At 39.1% G+C, this 14,376-nt stretch overlaps 2 protein-coding genes across 2 annotated transcripts in view; one reads left to right on the forward strand and one right to left on the reverse strand.

The window, feature by feature from the left end:
* The window catches only part of LOC126473791 (hyaluronan mediated motility receptor-like), a 129,414-nt gene extending 119,677 nt beyond the window's left edge, over positions 1-9,737 (reverse strand). Inside the window, exon 1 of the mRNA XM_050101065.1 lies at positions 9,573-9,737. Within this exon, the coding sequence (XP_049957022.1) occupies positions 9,573-9,612 (40 nt within the window). The 5' untranslated portion in view covers positions 9,613-9,737. The remainder of the gene's footprint in view (positions 1-9,572) is intronic.
* Positions 9,738-9,789: 52 nt separating this feature from the next.
* LOC126473792 (tumor suppressor candidate 3) overlaps positions 9,790-14,376 on the forward strand; it is a 52,337-nt gene continuing 47,750 nt past the window's right edge. The window contains exons 1-4 of the mRNA XM_050101066.1: positions 9,790-9,955; positions 12,916-13,088; positions 13,197-13,314; positions 13,395-13,535. Of these exons, the coding sequence (XP_049957023.1) occupies positions 9,857-9,955; positions 12,916-13,088; positions 13,197-13,314; positions 13,395-13,535 (531 nt within the window). The 5' untranslated portion in view covers positions 9,790-9,856. The remainder of the gene's footprint in view (positions 9,956-12,915; positions 13,089-13,196; positions 13,315-13,394; positions 13,536-14,376) is intronic.

A 14,376-nucleotide genomic window follows, 5' to 3' on the forward strand; every position in this document is an offset into this window, starting at 1 on the left:
CGGTCATATGTGCTCAAGATGTGCTTGCCTGTGTGTGTGAAAAGTGTGTTTTTCCCTTTTACTGACGAAGGCTGTGGCTGAAAGCTTTATGTAAGTGTCCTAATTGTGCCTGTCTGCAGCTTGACACATCTTCTTTACAGTAAGTAACAATCTCTATTTTTCTACATTGTCGATCATACACTAAATTCAGTTCATCACAGTCCTCCGGAATTCTGAGCCTCCATAAACACAAACTGACATTTTTCGACTAAGATTTCTGCCATGAGCTAAAACATGGACCAACACACAAGCTCAGTATATTCTCCAATCAACAATCCCACTTTATAGCACCATAATGGAGAAAGGATGTCACTAATCTCTGCAGTGATAGACAAAAAACATCTAGAAATGGACATATCAAGATCACCTGTTCCTTCCGCAAGGACATTCAAATTGAAATTCATTTCTTAAAAAATTGCACTGGTCCGTAAAAAGATTTGAAAAGTTTAACAGTGGAACTTCCTGAGTGATTAAAAATATGGACTGGACCATAATTCAAAACCAGGACCTTTGCCTTTCACGGGCAAGTGCTCTACCGACTGAGCAACCCAAGCACAACTCATCACAGACCCTAGAGCTTGGGTTGGTTGAGAGTCAAGCTTGGATATATCAGTCGTTAGAACATTTGCCCGTGAAAGGCGAAGGACCCAGGTTCTACTCCCATTCTGGTGCACAGTTTCAGTTTGCCAGGAAGATTCAAATCAGTGAACACTCCACTGCAGAGTGAAAATTTGTTCAGTCTTTCACAACATAAATAAAAACAGTCACAAAATTGTGATAATCCTGTAATCATTAATAGACAAATCTTGTGTGTTGCTTCGAAGCCATAAGTTTCTCAGGTCAATTACATTCCATTTTAGGATTTATTATCTAGTCTCCACAGCACCTCAATTTGAACTGGAGGTAATGAAACCAGTAATGAAAACAATCCACCAATGGAGAAAGTGCTGAAAGCAACAATGATTTGTCAGTACAAGCACTCTTACTTTTCTCACTGGTATGATAAGTTAACCCTTCTGGAGATTGGAGGTCCATAAACCATATTCACAAACCACTGCACCTGTCAGCAGAATGCTGCTGAGCTATCTGAACATGCAATCAGTCTTATATACAGGATGTATAGAAATGTAAAATAGTTTGGATTCAGACAAATCCCTAGTTATACATGGGTTTAGCAGCGGTGTCACTGAAGGCCATTTTTCTGCTAAGCAACCTTTTACGTACATGAAGTTTCTCTGCATTCAGTATCACACAGGTTACACCACACTGTGTCAAACATTTGAGCAGGTTATCCAAGATATGACAGGTTCATGATAGCACCAAGCTGTCACACAAATGGTGACCTGTCTCCAATTACTTCAAGGGAAATGCTGGGTTGGTACTGATCAATATCTCTTGAGAACCCATTTCTAGTTTGCTGCAACTCAACTTACCTGGGCACTTTGGTTTAGTTAACCCCTCAACACTTCGTACTAGGTACATCATTAATAACTTAACTAACCACTCTCAATAATAATCTACACCACATACACACTCTGCAACACAGAGTAAATCTCTGCTTAAGCAGCACATTTGTTAGATATTTTAATTCCTGACATGGTAGCAGATGTGCACAGTTCTGCTAAGCACATTAGTTTCATTGATAATAGAGATGTTTAATTAAATAAGGTGTCCTACCAGATGAGGAATTCACGCAGGCAGCTTGTGATGTTACATTGTTGTGGACATACACAAAGATGATGTGACTTACCAAATGAAAGTGCTGGCAGGTCGACAGACACACAAACGAACACAAACATACACACAAAATTCAAGCTTTCGCAACAAACTGTTGCCTCATCAGGAAAGAGGGAAGGAGAGGGAAAGACAAAAGGATGTGGGTTTTAAGGGAGAGGGTAAGGAGTCATTCCAATCCCGGGAGCGGAAAGACTTACCTTAGGGAGAAAAAAGGACGGGTATACACTCGCGCGCACACACACACATATCCATCCACACATATACAGACACAAGCAGACATCAACTGCTTGTGTCTGTATATGTGTGTGTGTGTGTGTGTGTGTGTGTGTGTGTGTGTGTGTGTGTGTGTGTGTGTGTGTGTGCGCGAGTGTGTACCCGTCCTTTTTTTCCCCCTAAGGTAAGTCTTTCCGCTCCCGGGATTGGAATGACTCCTTACCCTCTCCCTTAAAACCCACATCCTTTCGTCTTTCCCTCTCCTTCCCTCTTTCCTGATGAGGCAACAATTTGTTGCGAAAGCTTGAATTTTGTGTGTAGCTGATTTGTGTACACATTTACTTCAGACATTGTCAAAAGGATTTGATCACATTTACGTGATTTAGCTTGGTCTTTCACTAGATCTGCTAAATACATAAGCTTTTGACCAAAAGCCCTTCTGAACTAGAAAACATACATACAACGTTTACACAACTGCAACTCTCACAGACAATGTGTGTGTGTGAGTTGTGTTACCATGAATGACAGTATATGTATGTTAGCTGATTCAGAAGAAGGCCTTTTGGCAGAAAGCTTACTTGTTGACAGGTCCTTTTGTTGGGCCTATGCCTGCGACTCAACATCTCCACTACATGGTGATTAGCACACTATCCTTTATGAATGTTGTCATTATTCCATCCTGGATTTTCCATTGTTTGTAGAAAATATGTCTGAATTACAAGTTGCGAATACAAGGGAGAGAATTAAACAAATGCAGCATCCTAGTCATGGTGGTTCTGCAATGTTATTGAGGATGAAAATATTAGAATTCAGTCCAAGAAAGATGTTGTCCATAATGTCTGATTTAGCTACAAGTGTAGGTATATCAGTGTATGACAAACGGTCTATTAACAGACATGCTACACATCATGCAACTAACTGTTGCGATTGGTATGTTTTGTAGAATCCGTTTGATGCACTAAATAAAATAGTCAGCACTAAGAATAATGTGCACATCAAAGAATTTGGAAGTGGTCATACTGATACTGAAACTTTTGTTGGGATAGTGGACTAGGCAATATTTCAAAGATCTGTGGTGCTGTCCAGATGATGCTTGTAATTTACTCTCTGTTAGAAAGGCTGCAAGAAAAGTATTGATGAAAGTATCAAAACAATAGTAAGATATGTGGTTATACAGGGTCAACATACCAATTTCTGTAGCTCTATCTGAAAGCAAGAATGAACTTTACTGTTTAGCAGTGACAGTTATTTGGTCAAAATGCACATTGACAGTTTTTGCACAATGTGTAGATGAATTCCAAGAAATAAAGATGGCCAATCATGAGTGAACTGTTGACACCCAATGAGAATGTCGATTAGTGCATAACTTGTGGGACATCCTTCAATGATTTCTTTTAAAGGATAACGTCTTTCAGGAACATAATAGCACAGCTTCAATCATATTTATGTTGAAGTGCACTTACAGTGTCTGGTATTACAATCTTGCTGAAAGAATAGCTAGAATGTGCATTTATTTACACAGCAAAACAAATGAAGCAGAATCTTATTTGGCTATCTGCATCTGACTCCTGATTGGCTGTCTTCACTTCCTGATTAATTATCACACCATTAACATCTACATGTCATGCAAAAACAAACCACCAACAATGTAAAAACATTTACCAGCGATTCAGCATGAAAAGTCTTGTTGTAAAAGGAGATACTGATATTCTTCAAATGTAGCATGAGAGATTTGGGCATCAGAATAAATGTCATGCACAATCACTAGTGTCAGCATATAGTAGTGATGAAAAAGTCAATGGTGAATTTTGTGAGGATTGTGTGCTATGTAAACAATGTCTACTAGTTTTCAGTAACAGACCGTAAATCAACTAGCCGAGGAGATTTAGTCTTTGCCGAAGTCTGTGGTCCAATGGAAGAAAAGGATTTCGCAAGCTATGATATTTTCTTGTTTTTAAGGATGAAGTTCCTGGTTTAAGGGTGACATCTTTTGTGGCAAAAAGATGACATTAGACATAAGTTACCAATATTCATTCAGACAATAAAAACAGAAGCTCAAGTGAATATTAAAGAACTGCAAACTGATGGTGGCAATGAGGCTGATAACTATGATGTAAAAAGATATACCGAGTCAATCAAGTTGAAACATTCTCTGCCTGTGCCGTATACACCACAGCAAAATTTAGTAGCTGAAAACAAGAACAGGATTCTGTATGAGATGGTACATTCGTGACTTCAGTCAGCAAGGTATACTCCAAAAGCCTTGTGGGGTGAAGCTGTACTTGTTGCATCTCATACTCTTAACCTAATGGGTCATCGAGTGTTTAAGGGAAAGTTTAGTTTTTAGAAAGAAGAGACAGCCTGATCATCTGAAAGTATTTGGGACAGAATGTTTTGTCTGGATTGCAGCAAAGGATTGGAAGAAATTAGATGCCAAATCTTTGGCTATAACGACTGTGGCTGTCTTATATACCTTCCTGACAGACATTCATTCAGACATTGTCAGTCAAGACGTAAGATTTACAACCACTACTGAAGAATGATATTGCTAAGTTAATTGACATCTCAACTGTGGATGATTTTACAAGTGTGACACCATCTAATATCATCATGATCATAATGAAGTGACTGAAGATGTAAATGACCTCCAAGTGGAGCTGAAAATACAGATGGATGTCAAATTTTGCAAAACAGTCACGTGATTAGAAGGCCAATACATTACCAAGATGAATCTGAGCAACCAAAGGTGCTGATATTGAGGAAAGATACAAATGATTATGACAAAGCAGTGAACCCTTCAGATGCAGAAAATAGGAAAGCTGCAATGGATGAAGAAATGCACTCACATTAAAAGTTTTGCATCTGGAAACTAGTCAGCTGGGTTGATGAGTGTTCGCAACAAAACTGGATAACAACAATAGCTTCATCTGCCACAAGGCAAGATCAGTTGCAAAAGGGTTTAGTCAGGAGTCTATTTTTCTGAAACATTTAGCCTTGAGGTTAGGTATGAAACAATGACAGCCCTTTGATGTGTTGCTGTTCACCAAAATTGGAACATTATGATAAAGTGTCAAGTATTCCAGATATTATAAATATCATCTCTTTCACTGCGTCAAAATGGCATTCCAGAATGGTTCTTTGGAGAAAGAAATTTACATGTAACAGATACAGGGTATGATGATGGTATAGGTCGTCTGTGAAGATTGCTTTAACACTTGTATAGACTGAAAATCAGTAAAATATTGGTATAAGTGCGTGATAGAATATCTTACGAAATCAAATTTACAGGAGAGCAGTGCTGATCCATGTATGTGTTTCAATGAAAATCTTATCTTTTTATTTCATGTGGATGATGGGATCTGACGAAATGATTCATAATTGCACCAAACAATTACAAGAGTAGTTTGATAATGTGGTAAACAAAATGGACTGCTATCTAGTTTTTCAAAGCCAAAGATTTGGAAACTGTGCGGCGATTAATCAAACTGCATATCCAAAAGACAATGATGCAGGGATTATTGGTAGTCTCTTGTATTTTACACTGGAAACATTCAGATTTAACTTACGCTATCAATGTTGCTTCACAAGCACAAGATTCACATACTGAACACTACCTTTTCTCTTTTTTCTCCTTTCTTCTTTCTTTCTTTCGAGCCAATAGTCTTCCAACTGGTTTGATGTGGCCTGCCACAAATTCCTCTCCTGTACCAACCTCTTCATCTCAGAGTAGCACTTGCAAACTGTGACCTCAATTATTTACTGGATGTATTCCAGTCTCTGTCTTTCTCTACAGTTTTTACCCTCCACAGCTCTCTGTAGTACAACAGAAGTTATTCCCTGATATCTTAACGAATGTTCTACTATCCTGTTCCTTGATATTTTCAGTGTTTTCCATATACTCTTTCCTCGTAAATTCCTCCTCACCCCTTATCGGTCCACATAATTTTCAACATTCTTCTGTAGCACCACATCTCAAATGATTTGATTCTCTTCTTTTCCAGTTTTCCCACAGACAATGTTTCACTATCATGCAATGCTGTGCTCCAAAAGTACATGCTCAGAAATTTCTTCCTCAAATTAAGGCCTATGTTTAAACTAGTAGACTTCTCTTGGCCAGGGATGCCCTATTTGGGAGTGCTAGTCTGCTTTTGACATCTTCATTGCTCCGTCTATCATTGGTTTTTTTGCTGCCTCGGTATCAGAATTCCTTAACTACTTCTACTTCATGACCATCAGTCCTGATGTTAAGACCCTCTCCATTTCATTGTTGCTGCTTGTCATTACTTTTGTCTTTGACTTACTCTCAATCCGTATTCTGTGCTCATTAGACTCTTCATTCAATTCAGAAAATCCTGTAATTCTTCTTCACTTTCACTGAGGATAGCAATGTCATCACCGAATCTTATCATTGATATCCTCTCATCTTTAATTTTAATTCCACTCTTGAACCTTTCTTTTATTTCTGTTGCTGCTTCTTCAGTGTATAGAAGAAACAGTACAGGTGAAAGACTACATCCTTGTCTTATACCAATTTTAATCCAAATAGTTCGTTTCTGGTCTTGCGCTCTTTTTCATCCCTCTTAGCTCTTGTACATATTGTAGAATATTGGAACATGTATTATGTTCGAGTATAATGACTTTTCTGGAGACTAGAAATCTACTCTGTAGGAATCAGCATGGGTTTTGAAAAAGACAATCGTGTGAAACCCAGCTTGCGCTCTGCGTCCATGAGACTCAGAGGACCAAAGACACGGGTTCCCAGGTAGATGCTGTGTTTCTTGACTTCCACAAGGTGTTCGATACTGTTCCCCCACAGTCGTTTAATGAACAAAGTAAGAGCATATGGACTATCACCCCAATTGTGTGATTGAATTAAAGAGTTCCAAGATAACAGAATGCAGCATGTCATTCTCAATGGAGAGAAGTCTTCCGAAGTAAGAGTGATTTCAGGTGTGCCGCAGGGGAGTGTTGTAGGACTGTTGCTATTCACAATATACATAAACAACCTTGTGCATAACATAGGGAGTTCACTGAAGCTTTTTGTGGATGATACTGTGGTATATCAAGAGGTTGTAACAATGGAAATTCGTACTGAAATGCAGGAGGATCTGCAACGAATTGACGCATGGTGCAGGGAATGGCAATTGAATCTCAATGTAGACAAGTGTAATGTGCTGCGAATACATAGAAAGAAAGATCCTTTATCATTTAGCTACAATATAGCAACTGGAAGCAGTTAATTCCATAAATTATCTGGGAGTAGGCATTAAGAGTGATTTAAAATTGAATGATCATATAAAGTTGATCGTCGGTAAAGCACATGCCAGACAGATTCATTGGAAGAATCCTAAGGAAATGCAATCCGAAAACAAAGGAAGTAGGTTACAGTACACTTGTTCGCCCACTGCTTGAATATTGCTCAGCAGTGTGGGATCTGAACCAGAAAGGGTTGGTAAAAGTGACAGACAAGATCCAACGGTGAGCAGCGCACTTCGTTACCGGATCATTTAGTAATCGCGAAAGCATTACGGAGATGATAGATAAACTCCAGTGGAAGATTCTGCAGGAGACGCTCAGTAGCTCAGTACGAGCTTTTGTTGAAGTTTCGAGAACATACTTTCACCGAGGAGTCAAGCAGTATATTGCGCCCTCCTACGTATATCTCATGATGAGTCCATGAGGATAAAATCAGAGAGATTAGAGCCCACACGGAGGCATACCGACAATCTTTCTCTCCACAAACAATACGAGACTGGAATAGAAGGGAGAACCGATAGAGGTACTCAAAGTACCCTCCGCGGAGTATGGATGTAGATCAACCATCTTTCCTTACAGCTTATCCCTATTTTTCTCAGAATTTCAACCATCTTGTACCATCCGACACTGCTAAATGCTCTTCTGGTTATTTGGTGTGTGCACGGGTGTATGATGTGAAGAACAACACATTGTTGATTTTTATAACACCCAACAAATCTTTGCTCAAGTAATGTGTGTTAGATGTTTTAATTCCTGATGGTTTTATTACACAGAAATTGCATAATATTAGAATTTACGTTCCAAGGTTCTCTACGACATCTCTGGAATCTACTGTAGGTTCATGAGACTCTTAAGATAAGTCACAAGTGATCACCTGGAATGATTTACTTTAGTAGCTAAGAATACCAGTAGCTATTTCTAGTAATTCTTCTAGAATCAGATGACATTAAATTACTAGTCTTTAAAGCATTTAAGTATTATCTTACGTGCACACTGACAAAAAATATGGTCAGCCTGAAAGTCAGGCTACATATCAGGGAGGTGAGAAGTTCTTTTATAGTCATTATCCATCCTTTGCTGAGCAGCGAAGACCATTTTACTCTGCACAGTGTGTCTACTACTAAGTACCAGTATTCTAGAACAAGTAAAACATAGTTCACATCTTCCTTCTTAACTGTGTCTTAGTAGTTTTTCAGGATGAGTGGGTGAAGTGCAACAAACGACAGTTAATCACTATGCACTTGGGAAGTGTCAGAAGTAAATGAAAGTTTGCCTATTATTCAAGTTGTAGCTCTTAAGAAAACCATTCCTGAGTGCACAAGAATAATATTTCATTTTGTTTGCTGTTCACCACATGTTCAAAATAGGCGATTCTTTATTGATTTTTTTTTTTTTTTTTAATATGAGTCTCCTAAACTTTTTAGGTGCGACTACAGAAATAAGTGGACTTCCTGAAAACCAAATGTGACGCTTCACTCATCTGGTCACAACCAAGTCCCCAGTCTTATCTCTTTGTGAAGTGTTTTAAGTAGACATATATTTCCAAGTCGTGCATATTTAGCAAATAAAACCTATTAGACTCGCAAAGAGTTGCACTAGTGGTTAATATAAAATTCTGGTAACAGTTTCGATTAAGAGTTCCTTAGGTGCGTGTAATATGTTCTACCAATATGATTCATTTAAACAAATCATCATCTGTACAGTTATTTGTATACCCAATTTTCTGTTGATAAATACTACTAGGTTACCCTACTCTATTTTCGTTCGGTATCCGTAGGTCTGTCAACTTATGAGTATCACAAGTTGTTTATTTCTTGCGCTTATTCATATGTCAGGCGAAAATCCGTATGTTGAAATTGTTTTTCATAACACAAGAATTCATTTGCGGCAAGAAACGCGGTTGCGATGTACCGCAGTACAGTAACATGAATTGTAAATAACACGCTGTAGAGTGATAAACGTATACGTAGCAAACATAGATATAGGCAATTCACAACATATTATTTGTCTGGGGAAATAACCGCAGCTGATACTCAAAAAATAAAAAGAATAAAAATGGATGGCTTAGTAGACGACTGAGAAGGTGAATACCTAGTGCCTCGTCAAAGCGTCCTTTAAAGAAATCGACAACATTGATGACAGCTGTCAAGAACAGGCTTTTCCCATAAAACACACTTTGAACTGTCTTACAAAAAACAATTTGTCTGATACACACTTTCGGTAAAGTTCATGAGATGTAATAAAACAGATGATATATCATTATTTGTGAATTCAATTGCTGCATGTTTTGATATAGGTGGCAATACACAATTGAATTAAAAACTTACTTGGTTTTTCCGTAAATCGTTTCGCTCGCGGAAAAGACATTTCCTACTCTCAACTCTCCGTCAACGCACAACTAAACACGATTATTCACTAGCTCGCTCTACGTCTTCAACGGCCTGCTTTCAAACTTAAATGCTTTTACCACTTCCATCCATCCAGTACTTTGGCGGCACGCATCTGCGCGTAGTTGTGGCCAATCGAAACGATGGTAGCTTTGCATTGGCTCGCAAAAGATAAATATGGCGACCATCAGCTGTTAGTTTCACGCCGGACACGTAAACAAAGCATGGGAAACATGAAGTGTTCAAAAATAATAGTAATAGTATGTGTTATAGGAGCAATATGTGTTGTTCATTCGGTAGAGGCTCAAGCACGGAAAAAAGAGGTATGTATAACAGAACACAAAAGCTATGCTTCACCCATGCTGACATTGTCACCTTCGATCCATGTCCTCGTTTCCTTCGGGAGATATTTTTGTGTGTTATTTGAACTTCATCGAAGATTAGATTAAGTGGTTGGGAACGTGACCAGAATCACAGAGTGTGCCCTTTAATACACATACTACATGGATTCACCTAGACACAATCGAATCCCGAGAACAAAATATGTCGACATCCTTTCAGGCTTTGCTATCTCGGTTGCTAAATTACCCAATTCAGTGGTTTTGTAGTGTTAATGCAGTTGGTCATTCGATGCTGTAACGTAGATATACCTGACGCTCCGTTGCTCTGTGTGGTTATAATCGTAGGTACGTAAATTGTAATGACCCGGGTGGGCATCCAAGTTATCTCATTTAGATGACAGATTATGCAGAACGAACAACTATACAGAAAACGCAAGACTCTAATCTCCAATACCAACATCAAACATGCAGCCAGTATATGCCAATCACAAAAGAATTTAAAGATTATGATAAAGTATCAAGTATTCCAGATATTATAAATATCATCTCTTTCACTGCGCCATCATTAATGTAATAGGAAAAACATCCTATAGGTTTGATGCGTACTAGGCAAAGATGTACCCTGTTGGGGGCATGGTAGAGCTATTACCACTCCCCCCCCCCCCCCCCTCCTCCTCACTAATCTTTGTTGTGCCCACATTAATATGTTCAATAACAAATAAACGTCAGTTTTCAGTAGGTCTTGTTTTATTTTATAAGATAATGTGCTTTGTCGGGTCGACTGAAGCGTCCGATCCCACGCGTCGGCTTTGACCCGTGACGTAAGGGTGTTGTCGTGTGTGACGTCATGACGCCGCGGAGTTTGGTTTGAGTGTGGCTGTCTCCAGTTCTGTTTTATCTTATTTTATTTACTTTTCTGATCTGTTCGTTCTATCCCGTGAGATTTTTTTTTAAGACAAAAAACACTAATCAGCTACTGAAGCATCTATATCTTCTATGGGTTGCAGGCGTTACGACCCCTCGGGAGGTGGGTGGGTATTCATGCATGGCTGTCTTCACTTACACGGTGTAGCTACGCAAGGCGTCTAAATTTGTTTATATTTAGTTTGCCCCCCCCCCCCCCGCCCAAAACACCCTATTTCCCGCGCTTGTCCCGTTAGTGTCCTTAGGCTTCTTGTGGAAAGTGTGTGTGTTTGTTTTTGTTTCCGCCATATTTGTGACGTCATGGGTCAAAGCAGACGGGCGGGATCGGACGCTTCCGTATTTCCGCTTTGTCGCCACACCCTCCTCCTTTCCACAAGTCTGATAAGAGTTCCTCCTTCACCAGCTCTGTTATGTGTACCCTCTTGCTACTAGATGGTACAGCAAGCCAGTATTGATTGATTTTGGAGAGGGACTAAACAGAGAGGTCATCAGTCCCTTTGGGTTAGGGAAGGATGGGGAAGAAAGTTAGCCGTGCCCTTTCAAAGGAACCATCACAGCATTTGCCTGAAGTGCCTTAGGGAAATCACTGAAAACCTAAATCAGGATGGTTGAACGTGGGTTTGAACCGTTGTCCTCTCGAATTCGAGTCCAGTGTTTTAACCACTGCACCACCTCGCTCTCTCGGTCAATGTGTAATACGATTGTATACTAGGTGTATATATGAAGAAGCAGGCCTACTATCACCTTTTGATAAGTTCTGTGGAATAGGTGATAGCCTCAACTTTTTTGTAGTAGGAATCCTATAGGCCTACTGCGAGTTGTGTGTCTTCCATATATGGAGGTAGCTAGAACATTACACCTAACTCTGTACTGGAGTGTACACCGTAATTAAACATTCAACAAGCTCAAAATCTGTGCGGAAGTGGGTCTCAAACCTAGATCTTAACATTTTGTCGGTAATGTTTGTTACAACTGAGCCATCTGTATATGAACCTAACTCAAAGCCTCAATCCATCTGTAACTCGACACATTCAATTCCCACATAAGTTCTTCAACTTATTTTGTTGGACTTGCATTCTTGGAAGGAAAAAATATAGCAGGAAACAACTTAGCAGCAGCCGAGGAGTTGTTTCCAAAATGAACCTTCTACTATACTGTGGGTTGTACACTGTCATGAAATTTCATGATAGATTAATACAGTGTTAGGGACAGGGTGGCAAGTCTTCTGGAAAACTGGGAATTATGTTTTACCTGGAAAAATCAGGGAAATCTCAGGGAATTTTGTAAAACCTCAGGGAATTCTGTGTTTTCAACCTAGTATTGAAATTTAATGTCATTGAGTTTTATATAAATTACAAAATTTAAAACACTTAGTATTTCAAAGTAGCCTGATATTAATTATATGAATATTATTCCACATAAATTATCGATGCTCACCCGTCCTCCCTATCCCTCCCACTTACCATAAATATCAGGAACGTCTTATGATGCCATCTTTCTCCCCATACCTGGAACTCTCAAGGATTTGTTTTTTTTTTTTTCCACCGAAGTTGGACAAGTCGCCCTGCAAGACTACAATTAACACCAGAACTGTCGTTACCAAAGTTTTGTGATGCATAATGTTAGGAAGTACTCCTAACATCATGCGTTTCAACAGCTGCGGTTGCCCAGAATATAGTTTCGTTTTGTGATATGTTTGTGTGTTTCATTGTGCATGTTACATGCGAAAGTCAAAGGTCAGATTAGAATCCCAGCTCAACTCGTAGTTTTAACCTTTTACAAATTTCAGTGGAAAGTAATCTATTACTCAGAGTTGTGAGAGATACTATAGACAATGGGTACAGGGTGTTCTGAAAGAGGAGTGATATATCATCCAGTCAATATGCTTCTACTTGTACATACACACAAAACAGTAGGATATTTTCAAAAAAGGTTGGTATTATTTCTAAGTATGTGTGAGTACCTACATATTAAATTATTTGTGGCAGCTTCAGTGTTCAACTCCTTTCATTTTACAGGCTCTCAGTCTGGGAGAGAGGGTTCAACAACTGACTGATATGAATCTCAAGAGATCTGTCATACGATTCAATGGAAACAGATTTCGAGATTTTGTTAAAGCAACGCCTCGAAATTATTCTGTAATTGTCATGTTTACAGCAATGGCACCACAAAGACAATGTGCAATTTGCAGGTAGTTAAATTTTTTTCTGCAGTTACTTCCTTTGACATCATTATATTTAATGTAATATAGTACTCAACATAATCATAAAATTTTGTTGCATGTTCTTGTGTGTTTCAGGCATGCCAATGATGAATTCCAAATTGTTGCAAACTCTTTCCGTTATTCACAGATCTATTCGAATAAGCTGTTCTTTGCCTTAGTAGATTTTGATGAAGGTCCAGATGTGTTTCAGATGGTAAAATTTGTAGCTATTTGCCTGTCTTATTGTTTTAAACTATCTGACAGATTCCTAACTGAGTTACTCTCATTTTTCAGCTTCGTCTGAATACAGCTCCTGTATTTATGCATTTTCCACCCAAAGGCAAACCTAAGCAGAGCGATACAATGGATATTCAACGAGTTGGTTTTGCTGCAGAAGCAATAGCTAAGTGGATTGGTGAAAGGACAGATATTCAGGTTGTCTTCATTTTCTTTCATTAAAATTACCTGTTTTAATGACAATAACACTACAGTACTCACATTGCTGTTCAAATAGACATCAATATGAAAATCAAAAGCATCCAGAAGACATGGTCAGATATTGATGTAATTGTGAACACATAGATACCATCACCTTGTAAGTAAATGATTGGAGTTCCAGTTCTACGTGCAACATAGAACAGCCACCAGAGTGCATTAGTGTTGTTCAAGTTTAGTATTGTTAGCAGGTCTGGTATGTTATATATGGGGTTGAACAGTGACAGATGTTGAGTGATCACTGTGGGGGACACAGAGATGCTGCATAGTGATGTGAGATACATTTATTAGCACCTGACAGTATTTGAAAGAGGCCTAATTGTAGGATTCCACTTGGTCTGCTGATTGGATGCTGCAGTGCCTAGATTTGTGAGGCACTAAGCTGTGACAGTGGTTGACTATTGGACTGCACAAGTCCAAGAGTGAAGGGTCAAGGTTCTTGTTGACCACGTCTAACCACCGCAAGGGAGGTCACCACATCATGCACAAAACACACCATAACCCCTTCACACCTGCATCTTACATCTGAGAACAAGTAATGGACTCTGTTCACCATTCTGCATCTTCCTGTGCTATTGTTCAGAGATTAGCAGATGTTCAGAGTTGGGAATTTCCCTCCCATAATGCAAAGATCTGCATCTGGAGTGGAGCCTTGACGAGAAAGCAGGGTTTGCTTACATGTGTCCTGGTGTTGTATTTAGCCATGAATCCCCGTTCTGCATTACCTTGAATGACCTTCGTCAGCCAGTTGACTGCAACCTGGGAAAATGTCCCATTCCTC

This window comes from Schistocerca serialis, chromosome 4, assembly GCF_023864345.2.
Source record: "Schistocerca serialis cubense isolate TAMUIC-IGC-003099 chromosome 4, iqSchSeri2.2, whole genome shotgun sequence".
NCBI classification, from domain to species: domain Eukaryota; kingdom Metazoa; phylum Arthropoda; class Insecta; order Orthoptera; family Acrididae; genus Schistocerca; species Schistocerca serialis.